The sequence below is a fragment of the Camelus bactrianus genome, chromosome 7, assembly GCF_048773025.1.
Source record: "Camelus bactrianus isolate YW-2024 breed Bactrian camel chromosome 7, ASM4877302v1, whole genome shotgun sequence".
NCBI lineage: Eukaryota > Metazoa > Chordata > Mammalia > Artiodactyla > Camelidae > Camelus > Camelus bactrianus.
The window spans coordinates 43,602,170-43,624,840 of NC_133545.1; the positions used below are offsets into that span (position 1 = coordinate 43,602,170).

At 32.6% G+C, this 22,671-nt stretch overlaps 1 protein-coding gene across 6 annotated transcripts in view; it reads left to right on the top strand.

The window, feature by feature from the left end:
- Window positions 1-22,671, top strand: part of SKAP2 (src kinase associated phosphoprotein 2) — a 291,337-nt gene that overhangs the window by 211,632 nt on the left and 57,034 nt on the right. For all 6 annotated transcript variants that reach the window (XM_074367326.1, XM_045505658.2, XM_045505659.2 and 3 more), the window contains 2 exons: window positions 17,949-18,026; window positions 19,088-19,171. In XM_074367326.1, coding sequence (XP_074223427.1) covers window positions 17,949-18,026; window positions 19,088-19,171 — 162 coding nt within the window. The remainder of the gene's footprint in view (window positions 1-17,948; window positions 18,027-19,087; window positions 19,172-22,671) is intronic.

A 22,671-nucleotide genomic window follows, 5' to 3' on the forward strand; every position in this document is an offset into this window, starting at 1 on the left:
CAAAACAAACACACACATGGATTTAGTTTCACTTGGAATTTCCTCTGGCTGGCTGAATATTTGCCAACTGCTTTGTAAAGTACTGCATACAAAAAATTCAATAGGCCTTGGTTTTTCTGATATTTACGTAGTGCTTACTGACTTAAATGAGAGTTTTATTTCCTTCAGAAGGCATAATTTGTCTTTATGGCCCACCATGGTTACTATGTTTCATCATAAAAAGTAAAGTTAATCTTTTGGTATAAAGGATGATCCCCATAGTGTACGTCTTTATTTAATCACCTTATTTATTCAACCTGTATTTATTGAATGGTTATGTTTCAAGCCCTGAGAATAAGAAGATGAATAAAACTTGAGTGGTCCAGCCCTCCAGTAGCTTATGCCTAAACCTGCATCTCCCCAAACCTGTTTTCAAATTTAACTTTCTCTTTGCTGGTTTTTCTGGTGTCATCTTTTAGCCACATAGTCAAAGAATGACCTGCATAAAAGCAATTCAGCTTTTCCTTTGACCATTTAAATTATTTTAATAAAAATACCGATTTTTGCTTTATGAACAGTACTTACGCATTGTTTTCAGAATATACTAAATCTGTGGTACTTTTGTCAGATTTATGCATTTACTGACAGCCAGCTTGTTAATTCCTATTTCATAGCTGAAAAAAGTAAATATTGTCACAAATATGAAGAAAACCAGCTACAGTATTTTATTCCATTTTAGTAAATAAAAATTTATGCTATAAATATCTGTATATTTTCTATTAATTATATACACAGAAATGCATATTCTTATATATTCTATATCAAATGTACGTGTGGATATCCAACTCCAGCCTGGATTATGTACCTGTCACTGGTGTCACAAGCTCACTATAACTTTGTGAATATCAGTTACATCACTTACTGATCATTAGATGTACAGGAGGTCTGTTTTATTCTTAAATTCTGCTTGTTGATTTTCCTTTCCTCTAAGCCATCAAGGCAACTTTGGACAAGAGTTCACATTTGTTTTCTCTGTTGAGTCTGGTAGAAGAGATTTAGAAACCTGGCTCTTTGATTGGAACAGGCTGGAGTACCCTTTGGTTTGAGTCCTCAGTTCCCAGACTGATTATCATTTAAAATCCTTATTATCACTAGCTCTACCTAGGGGTAAGTTGGCGTATTAACAAGTTGTATACTTATCTTGCAGAAACAATTCCTTCTTCGTCTTTGTTGGAGGAAATTTATACCATCTAATATAAACAATAGAATAATGACTGTTGTGTTATAGATTGTAACCAGAAGGTTCCTGAGAGGGGTTGTGATTTTATTTCCTTTGGAATATTATTAGGTAAGCCTTACCTAAACAGTTATACTCTCCTCCAGTTTTAGTGTTATTTATTTTTGATGGATATACAACTTACGTGGCAAATATAAGATTTTTAAAAACATCTTTGCATATATCAGTATATTTTAGTATTATTAGAATATAATCTACTAGAGTTGGAAGGAAGCTTACAAATGAGCTAGTTGTCTATGCCTCTCATTCTACAAGTGAAGTCTAGAAAGATTGAATCTTCTGAGTACCCACAATGAAGTTTAGGGGCTGATGAGACTAGACTTTTGATGCCGAATTTTTTTTTTCTTCTTTTTCTACTAAGGATGCTATTTTTCATTGCACGATTGTTCTCGATATATGCAGTATGAGGTACTATGCCTGGTTGCTACATGGTTATCAAAATGTTAACACACACACACATACACACACACGTCGTGTTTGCAGAGTCTACCAGGGCAAGAATCAACTATTTTTCTTTACTAAATATTCAGTTCCCAAATTGTAGTCTTTTGGCTAGCTTCCAGCTTTCTCATATAAGGAGTATTCTATATTTTCATTTGTTTAAAAAAAATGGAAATATCACTATTTGCAATCGTGATAGAAATAATTCAGGCAAGAATCGTAAATGGAGCTGAAACTCATGGGTGACAGTGTGAGGAAGAACAGGGTATTTCCATCATCTCAAAGAATCTTCTTATAAGATACTTATTAACTATAAAGTGAAAAATAGTAATATGGCAGTGGAGAAATGGAGAAATGTGGCAGATACCACCTTAAATAGGTGATGAAAATTAATATCTGTGATGGGACAAATTGACATCATGTGTCTCTTGATATGGTGTGCTAAGAATAAAGGGATGAACTTTGAAAAAATCCTTTGTATTTTTGGAATTCTTTAGAATAAAAAATTCAGACTTTTTATCTTTTATGTCTGAATCTACAGGGAAACATATGGTGTTACTAAGTCACTTTCAGTGACTGCTAATTTTCCTTTTTTGGTATTTTCTTATATGGAAAATCTTGAAAATTTTGGTTTTATTAATGTGACTATAAATATGAGAAAAATGGCTTTAGTGACACTCCAGAAAGTAAATATTTGCTATTATTAAAATATAAATGAAAATATTTATAGAAATCTAAAGTCTCAGACTTGAAGGTAGCGTTTTGTTCAGAACAGGTAACCTCAGTTGGTCAATGACACATGATGCTGTCTCCTTATTGTATCTTAAAGAGGAAACTGATGTTTAACTGGCAAGTTAGTTCAGTTAAAACTCATTGTTAAGAGGCCAGTGTTACATATTTGGTCTTAAATGGGTATTATTTTGTTCTCTGGCTGTTGCATATAACACTGGCAAATTGGCTTGCAAGTTTATGATTTTAGTTACTTGGATGTTTTAAGTGAGAGTATGAAAGGTTTTTGCAAGAAGTTAAAAATCACCTTCCTTTGAAACATTCCGTTACCTTCACCTTAAAAAAAATACTGTTTCTTAGCAGATGACTTTAGTTATACTTAAAAATACAAGCGGTTTATGAACATTTCTATGATTTAAAAATTAGTCAAACAATAAATAGCTTCCCTGGGATATACTGGGCAGCATTGCGTGTGTGTGTATTTCACATACATACATACACATATTTTGTATGTGTGTCTGTGTTTGTTTGAGAGAAGACATGAAAATAATCACATGTTCAGAGTCTTAAGGAATTTCATTAGGTGTTTATAAAGACAACAGAGATTTCAATGTGAGTAAATACATAGTTTGTATGATAGATGTTTTTTTAAAAAGTTAGGTATAGATTGAGCTTTGCAGTATCATAATTTAAATGTACTGGAGAAATATCACTATTTCAAGATGACGTGAAATGCCATTGGTGACTGTGGACTTTAAGTAATTTTTATGGTTCAAAGAGTTTTAAAATTTATTTTTCTTAGCTGTTGACAAACTTCTCTACTTACCTAATGTGCCATGTTCTTGCCATGAACAGATCACCTATAAAATTGAACTAGTACTGCTGTCTTTTTATTCACTCTGTGCATCACCTTCTTTCAGTAAGGCTGATTAGAACCAGTTGTCTTGTAAGATTTGGTGATATGTATAACTCTGCTTATAGCAAATTGAACTAACTAGCAAATTATTTTACTTAATATCTGAAAAGCTATTAGATTCTTAAAATATACCATATATCATAGAAGACATTATTGCATTACATTACAAATGTCACCCAAAAGTTTCAAATGCTAGTTAATAATTTTTAACATGTTATCCTTCATTTTAAAATATTACGTATGAATGTACTTTTACTAAATAAGGCTATCACTTTTCAGTACGAAAATATCTTTTTTTTCCCATATGAAGCCTTAAATATTAAAATACTTTTTTGGCTTTTTCTTCAAGTGTAGAACTTTGAAGTACCCTTGGCTGAGAACAGAGACTTTCACTTCATACATAAGAATTCTCCAAATGGTTTTGTACGAGTGAGCCTCCTTTCTTGGCCAGAAAAGTTCTACTCACCTTGACTTAATAACAAAACCTATATGATGAGCAAGCATTTCTAGAATCAGCCAGCAGACTTTTCAAACCAAAAATAAGGATATAGTTCCTAAAGAGTGTGAGCTCAATAAGTCAGGTGACTGAAGTTGGGAAGGGAAAGTGGTGAGCCTGTTTGTAAACTTTGGGTTTTTGAATGTTAATTTTAAGCTTCCTTTTTAGAAGGCCAGTGTTTGTAGAGCTTATCCTGTCAGCAATATCCTGTGTCAATTGTCAGGTCATGTTTAACGTGTGGAGATGTATTAATCTGCCGTGGCCGCACTGTAAGAGGCTGGGATAAATAGAGGGCTCAAGCAGATGAAGAGGGATTAACTGTGTGGACTGAGCAAACTCTTCAATCACTGAACCAGTGATTTTACAAAGGATTAGCTGCTGCTTTTACAAATATTGATTACTGATTTGCTACTCAGAATGGAGATGACATAACTTGTGCAGTTGCTGTGTGGTGTGCTATGTGAAGTGATCATCATTCATATTAATGGATTTGTCATAGGCATTACGGAAACTGACAGATTTATGATAGTAGCAGTTGCTGGAACTGTTATGGTTAAGGTTGTGCCAGCGTATCTATTAAAACTTCAGGATTTTAGAAGTTTATAGTATAGCCATAAAATTTATTTCCCAGGTGGAATTTGGAATACCAGTTATAGCCTGGCACAATTATTTTTGTGCGTATTTTTACGTGAATCAGTTTGAAAGCATTTACATTGACACAGAACAAAAAATGCCTTGTTAGTCTTATAATGTCAGAAGCTTTGGATTTATTTCATTTTGAAAAAAATTAATTAATCATAAATGCTTGTTTTCCAACCAAGAACATGTCTAGTCCATGTGGACTTCTAAAAATTCATCAGTTTTTTTCCCAGAATATGGTTTATCTTGAAGCCTTTGGTTATTTCTATAATTAGGTGTAGAGTTTTAGAAAATAGAAAAATATCTGGATAATTAAAAATCAGTGATTTTTGTTTCACTTAAGTGACTCTTAGAACACTAAAAAATCAGTAGTAAAAAATTAGAATTATCTATATCAGAGAAAATAGCTTCCTTTAATCTTTTTAAGAAATCAGTTTTCTTATAAATATTTTTATTATGTGACAGGAGGAAGGCATTTCAGAGAGCTGAGTTGGATCTTGAAGGATGAGCTGGAAGCTTTCTGGGCAGTGAGGGTAGAAGGGGTATAATGTGGAGAAAGGTGAGGGGTAACACATGCAAGGCAGAGTGAAAACTTGTGTGGATATGTGATACTTGGCCTGTTTGAAAATAGCCAGGTATGTGAACATTCTCAAGATTATATCTTCATATTAGTTGAGGGACTTGTTTTCAAGTTGTATTATTTTACCGTAAAACTACACACATATTGATTACATGAACTCTTCTCAATCAGTGGTTGAAGTTTTTCTGGCTATGATTTAAATAATATAAAGTCACTTAATTTAAATTACTTAAAAACCTGTAGATGTTCTTTTTTGTTTTTCATTATAAAAGTTATATTACATAAAATTTTAAGCATAGTACGTGCTTGTAACAAAGAAAATGTTGTTTCTCCCACCGAAAAAAATCTCCCTAGCAGTAAGACTAGTTAATAGTCTTAACTGGTTAACAGTTCTGAATGTGTCCTTACAGACTTTTTCTCCCTGAACTGTACAGATGTATTTGTGCTAGAATAAATATGTAACCGATTTTTGAAATTAAAAAACAGGATATCACTATACATACAATTCCTCAACTTAATTTTTTCACCTAAGCATGATAAATATCTTTCTAAATTAGTACGTATCTTTCCACATTACTACACATAGATCTACACGTGCATATTTAAATAAGGTACATTATTTAAAATGTCCCTCTTTCTGGACATTTTTCATTTTTCTTTGGTTACAAGGAGTGTTTCAGTGACTATTGTGGCACACACACCATTGTGAACCTGTGCTTTATATTTGTAGGATAGATTCTTAAGAGCTCAATTCTTAGAGTATTGTCAAATTCTACCAAAGAGCCATAGGGAGTTACACTCTCAAAAGCAGTGTATGAGAGGACCATCTCTTCCCATCCTCCCTGCTATTTGATGTTATTAATCCTTTTAGTTTTTGTGTCTTATAAGTTAAAAAGCAGTATCCTGTTTTAGTTGTTGTCCTTAGTTTTTAGCCAGGTTTATTTATTCAGCAAAATTTAATAAGTACTTTCCCGTGTCCCAGGCGCTAATCTAGGCACAGTGGTTAAGACAATGTAGTCTCTGAGCTTATGGAACTTATATTCTAGCGAAGGAGAGCTGGGGGAAAACAGTAAATCAGTAAACATTCATCTTTGCTTAATGTTTATTGGCCTTTGTACTTACTCTGTGAATTGCCTCGTTCATAGTTTTATACCTGTTTTTCTGTTAAACTGTTTACCATTTTCTTACTGATTTGCAGGAGTTCATTGTCTATTGTGATCTCTTTGCAAATATTTTTTCCCATTCACCCCTTGAAAAAGTCATCATTTGGCAAATTAATGATTGTACTAATTCTTACCTACATATAGATTTGCAATATCATACCTGACTTCTTTGGTAAGAGATCATTGGACCAAACATTAAATTTCCATAATTTTCCATCTCTGAGAAATTTGAATTCTTTTCTATAATTTAATGTATTTTGATTTTTTTAGAAGTGCATTAGAAATTTGAGTCTTGCATGAGATGAGGCTATTCAGATGAAGGGAGCTTAATTGAATTAATCAAATTATTAACTATAATTTTATTCTTAGGGAAATAGATATTATATATGTAAAAAATTATTTTTCAGTGAGACTACACATCATGATCTATTCAGACATGATTTGATTACAGGCTGAATCTGTAGAAAAACAATGAAACAAGAGCTTACCATATCTGGATTGATTTTGAATAAGTTGTGTTTTATCCTTACTCATATGGAATTTGAGTAGAATGTATATGTTTTGGATTTTAAGTTCCATGTTTTTAAGAGCTTTTTGTGTATTTCAGATACTCATGAGCAAACTACAGATTCAGAGTTCAGATTGTTTTACCACCTTAAACTCCCTTGAGGTAACTGCCAGCACCTTCCTTGCAGTGAGAGACCACAACTGAACTGCCTTTGATGTGATGTTCAGATGAACTGCCTTTGATGTGGCTAAAAAGTAGTTTGTCACATGAAGTTGCATCCATTGTTGCATATTGCTAACAAACATTTTATCCCATTTAATATTCCATGAACTTCTTTTTCAAAGCTTTAATTTTGACGTTTTAAATTTGAATCAAAAACTTAAGTTTTAGTGGTGAAATTATTGTGGTAATGACAATTCTTAATTAGGAGGAAAGGAGACCATGAACAATTGGGCTGTGTCTGGTCTGTGAACCTGGGGCTGAGATAGTCCCCACAGTGAACAAATTACTGGACTGCCTTATGATGTCTAACTCATAGTAAATGGCAGTTTCTGTATTTAGCAGTTCACTTTTTTTTAACATCATGGTTATTAATTTTTGGAAAATATGCTAAAATCACATGGCTAAAAATGGGCACATTTTATACTATATGTTCAGTCTCAGTTTCTTATTTTTCCTTTGTATTATACTTCTTACTTTCTTAGTTGTCAAAAGCTTAGAACTGAATTGAGTATTATCAACTGTTAAAGTAGTTACGAAGGTGGGAAAGAAATACCAGAAGGATGCCCTCACTGCTCTTCAGTTGTGATACCCTTTCCTGCCATCTTGCCTCTCACTCTTGTGTTTCCTGTCAGTTTCCTCTTCCCATGCTCTTCATCAGTGGGGGACCTCACCAGCTATGGTTAACACATATTACATTTTTATAAAATTATTTTAATGATTCAAAGGTTAGATAAATAAAAATTATCATACTCATGATCATTTGTATGTCTGGCATTTTCCTTCTGTTTTCAGTGTTGTGATTGCAGAACTGTATTTTATCTACTTAGGGATATTATTTTGATTTTATTTTTAACATGATCTAAGAGCATATCTTATAAATCCTATAAATAAGTATTAAATGGAGTTTTTAAGTATACCACTAAGAGCAATGTAGTTTACTTCAAAATTGTACTTCTACATTTTAAATACAGTACCCTTGGTGATTTTGATCAAACTCAGCTTTGAGAATCACTATCTTATGATCTCTAGCTTGAAGTCTAGCAGAAAAAAACCTTGTGAACACGTTATTTTAACCTAATTCTGTAGATACCTGAATGTCTGTCTCCTAGCCAGTCTCACATGTGGCTGTTAACAGTTATTTCCCTGTGAAGCTAAGAATCAGAAGGGAATGATTAAGCACATGATATGGTTTTATTTTCAGATACTGGAGGAAAAGAGCTATGCATTAATTGTTCTAATATTGAAGTTTTAGTTTGTATTCTATATTAATTTACTCAGTTACATAAATAACAATGCTTTCTAATTCTTTCAGTTACCCAGGTGTATATAATATTACTGGTTCATACTGAAGAGGAGACTCAGGGCTTTTATCATTCTCAGTAATGTGTTGTTCTGTGGATTTTTTTTATGTGAAGTAGGCATATACTTAAACTTTTTGCAGGCTGGAATTATTCTCGCACTGAGTTAGAATGTTATGGGCAATTGCTATTTTGTTTTTGTATTAAAGTCATCTTTGTCCAGGCGTATGTCCCTGCAAAGCTATTAAACTTTATAAATGTATGTCTAAATTTGTAAATAAGAGTATATCAACATCAGCCCCAGCTTGGCTGCTTGTTAAGGGATATGGCTCTGAATCAGTAACATAAAAGAGCTGTGTTAGCTACTTGCAGGGGCTTGGCATTTACGAAAAGTTTGATCAAGACAAATAGAATTTTGGAAGAATTGTCTGGAAAATGTGCAGGATGTTGATTCCTATACATGTTCTATGATTTTTTTATCCTTGGGTTCAACAAAGCTGTTTGGGAATTACATACTTGGGCTGCCAGATTTTGTACTCTATAGAATTGCTTTTACCGAATCTGGCTCTGGCATTTTGCTGTTGGCTCCGTATGAGTGATGTTATACAAAGTAGCCCTATGAAACTTTTATTTTACTTACTGTAAAAAAATGTTATTGAGGACATTGAGAACACATAGGAGGAATTTCTTTCTCATCTCAGTGCCAGGAACCAGGAATAGTTGTATGTTCCTCCCTGAGCAATGATCAGTATTTATCTTATGGGCAGTCAGTCACATAATTTATTATTTCTTGCTTCATTTTGGTTGTCATAAAGCTTATAACGGAATCTTTGGCCCACTCCTGCTAAGTAGTAGCTTTGTAGTTCCAACTTGTTTTGTTTTCTACCCTGACTCGTAACTTTGTCTTAATTCTTTACTTTTATTTTTTAAAATTTGAAATAATATCACTTACAGAAAAGTTGCAAGAATAGAGCAAAGAATTCCCATTATACCCAGATTTTCTTACTATTAACATTTTTCTGTACAGTATTTGTTTTCTCTCTCTCTGTGTACATACAACTTTATCCTATTTGCTTCTAATTTTCTTACCAGATGTATCTGTACAGATGCCTGTGAAATTCTTTTTGGGGGGAATAAAGCAGTGTATTACTAAATTAACAGTAATAGTAGTAGGTAAGAATGTGTTAATTTCATACCTATATTGAATAAAGAGACATAGAAAAATTTGTTTCAAATGGAAGAGAGATAAATTGTGTGTGTGTGCTAGAGATTGAGAGAGAGGGAGAGAGAGAGAAAGAGGAAGGAGAGACAGAGAACACACATGTGTTTTAAGAGTTATAACACGTTGAATGGCAGAAGAGGGAAAATGCCAAAGGCTTTTTGATTTAAAAAAATTAGGATGTTGTCTTCTTAAATAGAAACAGGAATAAATATTAAAACATGAAGAGTGTTTGGGAATATATTTGCTTTAATAATCAAGCCCAGTTTAGTAATTGAGTAATCAAAGTAGGTCTGTAAATAGTCTAAATTTGGAAATGTTTATTTTTTGTTAATTTATGTTAGTTATAAAATAATTTTATATTTGATAGTTTTCGTATTTAATATTTTTCACTTATTTTAACCACCTCTCAGTAATAACATTCTTTTGGAGGTTAGGAATAGAATGACAATTGTTTATATACCTGTTCTCTTTCTTCAAGGGAAGAACAAAAGTATATACTTTATTATATTAAACAATATAGAAGACATTCTGACTCTGCAGATTCTTATTTCAGATACTCTAGGTATGATCTTATGTTATTAATGTCTCTAAACTTTTTGTACACAGAATAGGAGAAATAAGAGAATAAAAATGAACTTAAAGAATATTATAAATTAGAAAAATGTTATTAAGTAGTCTAAAAATAATTGTAAAAAATTATAGCTTAAAACTTACAAAATAAAATAGTTGCAAAAGATAAAAAATAAAAGACTTCTCTATGACTTATGTGAGAATAAAACATAGATGAATGGAAAGGAGCTAAAGAATTCAGTCTAAATTGTATTTGTTTCTTTTTCAATCCAGTTTGCTAGCGGAATCTGCATACAAAAAGAGCCTCCTTTCCCTTCCATAGATATCAGTTTTCTTATTACTAATTTGTCCCATGTTTGTGTGAATGTGTTTTTAAACCAAAATGGAAGTCTTTAAAGAGACACTTTTGGGAAGCAAAATTGATTTCTTTAAAATCTTATAGAAAATGAAACAAATGTTCTAGAATTTTAAATGCATAATCGTGATTAATGCCATAGATCAGAAATTCAATGACATTGTCTTATAGAGCTTGTATCGATGATGTTCACTTATTTCATCAACAGTAGAACACAGCATTTCAGAGAATGGGCTTTGTTGGACAGACCTGGGGTCCTGGCTCCACCACTTACCTGTGACCTTAATTTTCCACTGGTAACATGGAGCTACTGATGCCTTGGGGCGGTGTGAGAATAAAATGAGATGATGACTGTATCATGCTTAACTCATGGTAAAGGCTTAAAGGCTTAATAAATGTTAGCTGTTGCCATGGATATTACCTTACTGAACCATGCTGATATTTGTTTTTATATATGTATTAGTTATTTATATTTGATGGTGCTCTTTAAAAAGATGCTTAAAACTTATAGTCTGACAATATGGAAAAGGTTGTTTTTGATATGGAGGTAGCATAAGTAAGGAAAGAGTAAGGCCAATTGTTAATTATTCTTTATATTTTATACATAAATTATTTGACATTTCTTTTAAAATACTCTCAACAAATTTTCAGTGAGGTTGAGTTTACTTTTCCTACTTGCCTGCTTTAGGTAATATTTAGAAAAAGGTGTGGCATGTAATATAAACTAGTAAATATTTGTTTACTAAATTAAGAATGTTCCTTTTCATTTATACTAGTCTTTACTATGTACAGTACAATCAAACTTTTTTTATGTATCCGATTTTTTTTTTTTTTTTTTGCCCAAATAGCTGTAACTGGAAAGGAATTTGTATTGTTAAAAGATATTTGGCTTTCAAATTTTGTTGTAGTGGTTTATCTTTTCAGCCTTCTTGTTTTCTTGTGTATGGCAACAATGAATTTGGCAAATTTGGATTATCACTTAAAAATAATAAGAAAAAGAACTAATATTTCTTAGAGTTATCTTAAGCGATATTCTACTGAATCTCCACAGTAATTCTCCATAGTGTGCGCTTTTAATACCTACATTCAAAGATTTGAAAACTAAATCTAATGAAATCAGGTAACTTGTCTAATTCACAGAACCCGTAGTAGTCAAGCTGCAATTTGAGTTCAAGACTCAGGGTTTTAACCACTATCTTAAGTTGCAAAATCAGATCAGGGCACCTTTCTGTGTCAAAGTAAAGCATTAAGTTAAAAACCAGTTCATAACTATATATATTTAATTTTATATTATTTAGTGTATCTGTGACAATTTTGATACATTTAGCATTTTGTTTTTAACAAGGAGAAAACTATAGTCCATTTTTAGCTTGTATCACATTTTTCAAGGTTTGTATATCATAATTTTTTAAAAAGGACTGTTGTTTTTCTGAATTTAATTAATTTTTTCCTGCCACAGAGGAAATAAAAACAGATACATACTTTACATATATATACAAAAATCAATAGCCAATTGATATGTATAATGAGAGGTACAGTAGGCACCACAATGATTCCTCAGAGAAGTCCGCGTTCTAATCCAGTAGCCGATGAAATAGGTTTAACCTCTGGGGTCTAGAAAGGGAAGGAAATAGAGTCTCCCCTACAGGCTTCAGAAGGAATACAGTCCTGCTGACGTCTAGATTTTAGCCCAGTGAGACACTACTGGACTTCTGACCTCCAGAACTGTAAGATAATAAATTTGTTGTTTTAAACAGTATATATAATCAGATACAAAGTAGCTGAGAAGTTACTCTATATAGGAGATGAAATTTCATTTAAATTCTTTCTGTGAGATCTAACGATCTATTATTAAAAAGTAGCTTTTACCAAAATATAAAAATGTAAAGGGTGCCCTGTATTGTAAGTATATGAAACGTTAGTCTTGTTTGTAGAGTGAAATTACTCATGTTGAACCTTATTTTAAAAGGACCAATTCAATATATTGATATGCTTTCATCCCTGTAAATAATTGAAGGAGTCTTACAGGTGTTTCCATTAATCGGTAACTCTGGAATTTTTAGTTAAAATCATTTTTAATTCTATATGGAATAATTCTAATGTATTAAAAGATGTGATACCACGTGTTTTATCATTGGACTAAAGAATCAGTAATCTTGAGATCTTTTTTTACATCTAGTTTTATGAGCTAGAGATAGCAGTCCTATATTAAAGATTTATCTAAAAAAGCAATCTTCAGATATGTAATTAGTAGTTCAAATTCTAGTCATACACTTAAGAGTATCTCAAGTAAAAGAAGCAGTTTTAAGTAAATGAAAAGGATAATATAACTCTATGGATGATATAACCCACACATACGTTCAGTCTATGGCTTTTTGACTCATTTTAGTGGATGTTGATGAACACATTTGATTTCAGATTTCTGTTAATTCTGATTCTTAATTATTCTATTATTGCCATTTGAATTTTACGTATTTTGATAGATTTTCGGGAAAATTAGTATCAACCACAATTATATATATATGAATAAAAATAGCTTTTGATTGGACTCTGAACAGGCACTTAATGTAACTTTTGGATCATGTTCATGAAGTATTTCCTGTGAGCATATAGCTGTGATATTTAGAGCTGTTGCCTTCTTTGGTTTCAGTTAGACCTATTGAAGACTCTCAGGAGGCTATTGGAATTTCCATACCAAGAAGCAGAATTAAAGGCAAATGTGAATTACCCTAATAGTCATTCAGTTTTTGCTGAGTAACTTTCAGAATGACTTGCCACTTTACAGAGGGGGTGGAGAGACTAACAGATGGCAAACCTGTGAGTTGCAGCCTTTGCTTTTGCCACTGGTGTCATTGCATGGGTCACTGTATCAGTCTTTGTACCCGAGGCTTAATCCCCACTGGGGATTCTGTGGTCCTACTAATTGGAAGTTGGCCATCTTTGTGTCTAAGCATAATATGAGCCTTTTTTTTTTTAATCAAGGAAGTATCACGATAACCTTAAAGATTACGAGTACTAGTGTATTCATTGGTTAATCCTTTCTGAGGAGAGTAATAGTGGTAAGGGGGGAAATAAGCTCTGTGAAAGAAGTATGCTAAAGAAGCACATGTAGTAATCTTTTAATTACTGTACTAGTTCTTAAAGGTTATTGTTTGATGTATCCATTGAATACATAATTTTCCTTTTGCTACTAAAACAAAAGCTGATAAAAAGATTTGAAATTCTAAATTTTCCAAGCAGATTCAGGGAGAGTTATTAGAATATGAAAAATATTTAATTTATATATTTATTTTCTTTCACAGATATTCCAGGCCAAGATTCTAGGTAGAAATTAAACCTTTGAAATGACATAAAACAATTCCATGCTAGATGTAAAGGAAGTTATCAGTTGCTATACGAAAAATAAGTTGTGAACAGTTTCCACATATGATATCTTTGAAGGTTGAATCCATCTTGAACCATGACCATTTGTTACTGAAAATGCAAGAAAAATATCAATGTGGATAAATGTCATGGAATTTTAGAATTGGGAGTGGGGGGCTCAGAGATGAACTGATGTCATTTTTCCATGTTTTAGTTGAGGAAACTGATACCTAGAGAGTCTTGGTTACCTGCTGAAAGTCATAGATTTGCAGAACTGGGATTTCATTACAGATCTCTTTAACACATTCCATACATCTTGAAGCCAGTATTAATGTAAAACTAAGGTTTTAAATATCTGCTATAGCATGAAACCATTCTATTTAACATTTATATCCAAGTTGAGTTTAGGTTTCCCTCTCTTGTTAAGGAATAACTTTTTGTTTTGTTTTGCAGGTATACTGGTGCATTTTTGCACTCTAAAACCTTTTAGAATAATAATAATAATAATAATAAAGTGTCCACTATATACACAGTTTGATTTAAGGCAAAAGTTTAAAGACACAGTCTGGAATTCTTGAGTTATCTTTTAAAAACAGTGATCTTGGGAATAAAATACCTACCTAACTATAATAAAATTTGGGTTCCACTACTTTCTTTTTCCGACTGAGTTAATAAGAATATAGTAGGCACGTGATACTTCTTTATTTGAATTTTTGTGACCTTGTTATCGTTTTGCATGTTTCAGATTCACAGATTTCAAGCTGGAAGAAGACCCATTCATTACCTGCTCTTGTAGTGTGTTAGTTCTAATGTCTAAGATTTTGAGCTGCTTTAGAAAAGTAGGGCCATTACATAAAAAATACATACTCATTTTATAAAAAGATGACTAGTCTTTGTCAGTATATGTTCATTTCCTCAGGGTGCTGAACACTTGTGGCCCCTTAAGCAAGCCATGTGTGTCATAATTGTCTGCAGTATGACTAGGCTGCCCTAGAGTGTAGGTTAATTGTTTTTTCTCCTCTTAGTTAGAATATAATTTCTTCATCAACCACTTTCACCTAACCACAAGGAAATCTACAAACTGCTTTTAAAATAATTGCAGTGTTTAACTCGTGCAGTTACCAAATCATGCTTTTTTCCATCTTTCTGATTAGAATTCCCTAAGCAACATTACTCTTACAATTACATTGGCATGACATTAATTCAGTTAGTTATACTAAATATAATAATAATAATTATATTTAATTATAATAATTAATAAAAGCCAGCATTTCTCGAATGTCTACTATGTGCCAAAGGATTAAAGTTCAGTGCTAAACTTATTTTGGGGATAAGGTTATGAATTTTGATAGTGAAACAGAACCCAGAATATAATTGTGAATTGGCTGGAATGTTGTAATTGGCTGTGTTGCATAGTTTCTCACGGTGAGATCATGTTAACTGTGTTGGCCACATATTCAGCGACTCTTTGCTGTTGCCTGCCAGATAGGTTTACATTAGCCTCACCTTTCTTTTCTTCATGTATCATTATACCTGCATTTGTAGTCTTAATTCTTTGAATCAATGCGAATCTTCTTAAATGGTTATATACTGTTGACCATTGTCAGTATAGTGGTATGAGGGCTAAACAATGGGAGAATTCATGTTTTCTAAAAAGAAATGACTACTTTTTATATCTTGTTACAAATTTTCAGTTTCTACCATCAAAAAGTATTAAGTGTTTATATGTTTATGGTGCCATACAAGTCAAACAGTTCTTCGAGGAACTTACATCTAAAGTATCTAAAGGGATTACTATTAATACACTTTTTATTTTATAAAAAATCCACATGTGTGTTAAACAAATCCTAGATATTGGACAAATATCAGAAGAGGTTTAGAAGAATGAAATTTCAGTCAGAAAACTTGACTTTTTTCCCCCTTTAGGAATGAAATAGAAGATTTTATATTAGAAACATGAATTTAGAATTCAGAATAAGTGTTGCTTGTGACATCAAATTTTATTGTTATTTATCAAGTGGAAATTTAATCAACATTTTTTTTAAAGTAAAAGCTTCAGGTTATATATATATATTCACCTTAGTAAATTCTAATTCCCTTCCTGCTCCTTCTCTTCCCTTTCTCTCCCTCCCCCCCTTTTTTTTTTTTTTTTTGATTAGTAACTTTTAAAAGTTAAAAGCTATGCTAAAGGTACTCATTTCTCCTCAGAATATAAAGTTTCTTCCTAAGATTTAGAGCATTTATTTTCTATGTAAAGAACATTTATATGCCCCAATGGATGTGAGAAGGTTATGGGACTACTTCTCAGTGAGCCTTATCTTAGCCAAGTGGTAGTAATGAATGCCTCCTCATGCCAATCAAAGCAGCACATCAGACGGAGAAAGTTGCCTCTTCCTTGTGTACTTTAATTTCATTCAGAATGGACGGTGCTTGTTTCCATCATCTTAAAGATACAAAATTATTTATAGGATATTTTCAGTGAATCTTCTTGTTTTTACCAAAACTCTGGACAAACCACTTGGAAATTTTTGCATAACATACAAGAATCATAGTAAAATATTTAATTAATATGTTTGTTTTCTCATTCTGAAATGCCATTCAAATGATGTTTCTTGTAAAGAGATTTTGTGTAGTTCACTTAAGAGCTCTGCATATCAGTTATATAAAAGACTGAGCACAGGCAGACTTCCACAGAAATTAAACTATGGTCTTGCTTAGTTGAAGTAAATATTTTATTTTCAGGAATCTTATTTAGAAAGAAAATTTTCCTAAATAGTTTTATATTAGGTAAAATTTCATATTTTTATGTGATACAATGTAACCTAGGTTAATTTTTTTAAAGTGCTATTAGTCTTATTTCTTTCCTTTTAAAAAAATCAACCTATAGCCACCCTCTTTAATTTAGCTGTTAATTAGGACTTGTTCACATAGATAAGATTTCTGTATGTGATTTTTATCTTATGTGCAAAAACATTGTAGTAAATAACCTCCACCTTTGTATGGATCAGATGGATTTACTGATTGAACAACTATTCGAATATTTACACAACTTTCCCTAAAATTTTATTTACACTTCAAAATCAGTACTCTATTTTAAAATTGATCCACCAGGGAACTAAAATTAGTGCTTTAATTTGAAGCTTTCTTTCTTAAGGAAAAATAACTATGATTTTATAACTACTGTGATCTCCATGATGTTTTTTAAAAACCCAGTTGGCAATTCTGTGATTAATTTGTATATAATAAACTTCCTATCAAAATACTTTTTTAAATTATAAAACTGTATTGAAACTATTTCCATTAAGTGTATTCCATAGAAATTTCATTAGATTGGTTATTTTCACTTGTTAGTGTTCTAGTAAAATGCTGAGGCAACTCTAGTATATTTCTAATTAAGTTTATAAAGCGTTGAACATATGAAATTATTGAGCCACCCACCAACCATGTTCATGAATACAGGATTTCTAATTGACTTAACTTTTGGCTTAATCTATAATTTTTTGTAGGTATCTAGTATTTGTTTATAATAGTACTATCAGCTCTATCTATCTAGTTTTAGACTCTGAAATGCCCTAGAAAAACCTGAAGCACACTCATTCAGTTGAATGTCTACAAGATTTCTCTGTGAATATAACCAGGAAGAGAGGATATTTGCTATGCACTCAAACAAATTTTAGCATTTGATTTTGAGGAAAAATCATTTTATGTTTTACTACATAGAAATAGGAATATGCAGGTAATAATATGGATCAAAATTCTTGAAGCATTAATCAAATATAAATGTAAAAGAAGCTTATGTGATTTATTTCAAATTCCTAACTTTTCTTTCAAGAATTTATTACACTTATTTATGGTAGTTTCCTAGTCCATTCCTTATAGGATGTAGGTCGAAAAGTATTGCTCTTTAGAGATCATTTAGTTATATAATATTACTGTATCTTTAGGATCAAAATATACTAAGATATATAGCAATACAGAACATTTTTTTGCTCTTGAGAGTCACAGGAGGAAGAGAGGGATTAGTCTACAGAATGGATCTGAAATAAAGCTAATAGACTTGGATTTAAATAATTTGGACAATTAAAAGTACACTGAATCTAATGAGATCTGGTACTTAACTTTTCTAAAATGGTTTTTACTCACTGCTTATTTTCCCCCCACTTTCCACAGGAAACCAGTTTCCTCCAATTGCAGCACAGGACCTTCCTTTTGTTTTAAAGGCTGGCTACCTTGAAAAACGCAGGAAAGGTAAATTACATGCTTCTAAAGAAAAAAACCTAAAAATGATTTTATCTTTAGATAAAACATGCTTGCAGTATACATATGGAGCTAGTATTCTCTTTAGGTGATGGAAGAGTTTTAAGACTCTAAGAAAATCTGGTTGATATTATCCAAACAACAAAGTACAATTTTTCAGTCTAAATAAATTTAATAATAAAACGTTTGGTCAATTTTTTAGTTATGAATGTCAGTTTTTTGTAAGTGATTCAGAAGCTGTTTCCTGCCTCTTAGAGCAAGGCTGTGGGCCATAACTGTATTCTCAAGGATGAGATTTCTCACCATTATCCCATCCGGCTGAGCAATCAGGTTATCTTGTACTATCCTGTACCTAATCTGGCATTCACCACGTCTTCTATGGTTCAGACCAAATCTGGCGTATTGTTTGCAATTTTCTATTATTTATTCAGTGTTCCTCTCCACTGGCTATGATAATTGGGAGTTGCCCAAATGGTCTCATTCTTTCAACACCAATATATAATGGAAATGAAATATGTAAGTCGTGTTATGATACGGGAAATGAAAAGTAGAAAGTCTGCTTATTACCATTCTGCTTGTCCCTAAGGTAATCCCTTTGGGTCTTTCTGTTTGTATTCCATTTGCTTTTCTTAGCTTTCTTAGCTGAATTTTAAAGCCAAAAGAGATAATAGAAATTATCTAGGTCAACTCCTCCTCCTTTTTATGACAGATGAGAAAATGAGACCCAGATGAATCAGTTATCGCAAGGCCTTATAGTCAAATGCCTTTTTGACTGTTTCTTTCAGCAAAGTTTGTTATCCATGTAGTTGATCCCATAAATACACAGCCCCATCTCTGCTTCAGTTTATTCCTTTTAGTTTTGTTTTATATTTTGTTTTTTGTTTGTCTCTTGGAAAAGAAGGTACAAATTAATTAATCATAGAATTTTACAACTAAAAGGAACCTTAGAAATCATATTTACTAACTTTTCCTTTTACATGAAGGAAATCACATTTTATTTGTATACATAATGTATATTATCTAAACTGTTCCTCTTCCCCCTTTTCTTGTAGATCACAGCTTTTTGGGATTTGAATGGCAGAAACGGTGGTGTGCTCTCAGTAAAACAGTGTTCTATTACTATGGAAGTGATAAAGGTAGTATTGGTGTTCAATTGTATCAGCTTCCATTGCATGACCATTAGGGTTGTAAGAGTTTTGAAGGGAGGAAAAGATGTTTTCTCCTTCAAATATTTTGAAAAAATTTAGATAAAATGTACAACACTTTTCTCAGCTTCTTTTATGGATTTAAGTAACAACAAACGTTCATGTGAGGTTACTGTTCCAAGTGCTTTGGCTGTCTAAGCACTTTAGCTTTATGAACTCATTTAACTACACCTCTGTGAGGCAGGTACTATTATTAGCTCCATTTATTTTACTGTTTGGAAAACTGAGGACGGATAGGTTAGGTAACTTTTTCAAGGTCACAAAGCTGGTAAATGGCAGTTTGGAGATGTGAACCTAGACATAATGGTTAGAGTCCATGCTCTTAACCACTGTTACTACTATATTAATTTAGAAACAATAAGAACCGTTTTGTAACTTCATTTGCTGATTAATAAATCTCTTGTCATAGTTCACATAATTTTAAGTTCATTATTTGAACAAATACAGCCATAAAATACTGAAATTTAAAAAATATAAGCTTTCTTATTTTTGTTTTATTTTTCTAGGAAAAGCAGGTGAGAGGTTGGATATTATAAAGTAAGAGTTATATAGAAATAGCTAACATTCATTTCTAGAAAGGACACTTAAGGAGAAAAAAGACATAAAAGTCCAGTATCACTGAATATAAACTTTCCCGTGAATTGTTACTTATCAGTGTTGTCTAGAAGTTTATGTTTCATTTAACATTATTTGTAGTTTTTAGGTTTTTTTCTTTATTATAAAATCAGACAGATACAGCTATTGTATTTCAAATACACTTGAAATACATGCATGCTGCTGGAAGTTGGTTTCACCTTTTGGCTAATGGGATTATCACATTAAGTATTGATTTAGTGGCTAGTTTGCATTCTGTCACTAATTTACAATATGTTCATATGTAATAATGGCATCAGTGAAGTGTAAGCTAAACAATTATCAACAGGCAGCCTTCTTTCTTCTGCTAAGCTTTAGTTAAGTAGGTGATTTTGTCAGAAAATTTAGAGTCCAGGTTCAGTTATGATTATCTTAGGTCCTAAACATGTGTAACTATTACAGAAATATAACTTTGTGCAGTATTGTGAATTGAGGTCAGAATTTTACTTTTCCATGAAGAAATGTCTCCTGTTTCATAGGACTAGGGGAGGGAGGTTTCAAATCCTTGTGACTTTGGTTTATTTAGGCTTCTCATTTCTAATTTCTTCAAAAATCAATGAATTCAAATGTCTGTTTTCTCCACTCCTAGTTCTAACTGGTATATACAAAGGTCAAAGATTAGCAAGAGTTTCCCCCAAATCTAAGAAGTGTTTATGTTTATTTCAAAGGCTAATATTCTATAAATAAATTCTAGTTATTTTGAGGAGGTGCTAAATTCCCATTTTTATTCGTATTTGGTAAAACCTTATGGTAATAATATTCTTTGTAATTTGTATTTTAAGTACTCCGTGGTCCATTTAGCCACCTTACCACCACAGCTTTTTTAAAATGCTATTCTAGCATTCCTTTTTTTTATGTGGATCTTTGAAGATCTGGTTTATATTTCCTTAAATTCTTACCTGTCTGTCACTATGAAGCCTCCTGTTTCCATTGAGATTTCTTATCTGTTTTTAGTGGTTCTTTGGCGTTCTTGGCTGGTTCTGCTTTTAGGGACTCCGGGGGGAGGAAAATCTATCTTTAGACTGCTTTTAATTGCTTGTTTGGCATGATCCTAATTTCCTCCTTTTGTGTCTTTTTCTTTCTAAGAAAATGTACATGTCACATGAAATTTCAATTTTCTTTTGGGAAATCAGCTGATTTCTACAACGTTGTTTACTGGATGTGTGAACCATTTACCTAAACTTTGAAGAGAGCTATCTAGATATATGAGAACTGTAATCCTCCAACTAAGTAGGATGTAGATAAATTGATTATAAAGGCACAGAAGAAGTTGATACCACTTACTAGGTGAAACTGTACTTTGTTACTGTTTGACAGATATGTAGTTTACATTTTCTACCAAAAACATTTTGACCCATCGAGATAATAGTGGCTTAGAAAGAGTAGTTCCAGCCTCTAGGGTAAATAATGCACTTACTTTTGTACCCATAAATATTATCTGTATTTATTATTCATGGCCACTTGGGGCCTTTAAGTTATATATACATAAGATATATATATCTTAATGTGTCACTAATGAAATCACATCCTTCCTTTCATCTTTTTCCTCTTCTTTTGATTGTCATGAATCTCATTTATCAAACTTCTTAGGTCCTAGATGTTCAAACTGCCATCAAGGTAGTCCTTCACTCACTCATTTATTCATTTTTTAATTTGATAAACATTGGATACTTGGTAGACACTAGGCACTGGGGATCCAAAGATAATCCTGCCTTAGAGGTATTTACAGTTTGAGTTGTGTGGGTATCAATAAAAGGAAGAGAGGAAGTCATGGGATAGGTAGGAGCTTGGTAAGTAATTTCAGTGCAGTACAGTAATTGATTTAAATAAAATACCATAGGATCACAAGTGAGAGATGGCTAATTGCCTAGGAGAGTTAGGGGATACTTCTTAGTGGAGAGGAATCTTCATTGGGCCTTAAAGAATGAGTAGGAGTTTGTTGGATGAAAAAGGGTAAAATGGACATTCCAGACAGCAGAATAGCAGAAACTATGAGTTTCAGAAGGCCTTGGATGTGGTCAAAGTTGGAATCAAGGCAGAGCATTCAGTGAGTGATGGGAGGGGGTACAAAAGGCTAAAAAAGTGAGTTAGGATCAGGTTGATAAGAGCCTTAGGAGAATAAGGGCCTTATTAAGTTCTTTATCTTGAATGTGGCTTTTAAGCATAGGGCTCTGTGACCAGAATTGGCTTTTAGAAGTAATTGTGATAGTGTTGTGGGGGATAAATCAGAATGAACAGTAGCGGGGTCAGCAGGATCCCTTAGGAGGACAGGGAGCTAGCCTAGGCAAGAGAGGTTAGCACAGGGCTGCTGAGAGGCGCTAGTGCAGACTCCTCTCCACCCAAAGCAATGCTTTTCCCACAGCTTGGTTTTTACCAGCCCTTCCAACATTCCTGTGAACGATGGCCCATTCAGGAACCTGTTGCACACTCTGCTTTCCCTTTTTCTGTTTAACCTCTGTATGATCTTGAATCTGCCTTATGAACCTTATCTCCTCCCACTTATAAGGGGGGAGTGGCTAGTTTGTAGTATCTCTTTTCTTCCCACTAAAGGAGTTTTGCTGCCCCTACCCCCAGTCCCCAATTAAAGGAAATTCTAGCGCCATCTAGTATATGACAGGTCCTACCAAGTCATTCTAAATGTGTATCAAAAGTTATTTATTACATCATGTGGTGAAATGCATGAAGGAGCTGCAGGTTACCTTAGATATCTGTTTCTACATTCTCCTGTTGCATACGCAGCAGCAGGATCATTTATTTCCTAATTATCGTTGGAGGCTCTGAGAGGATAACATGTATAG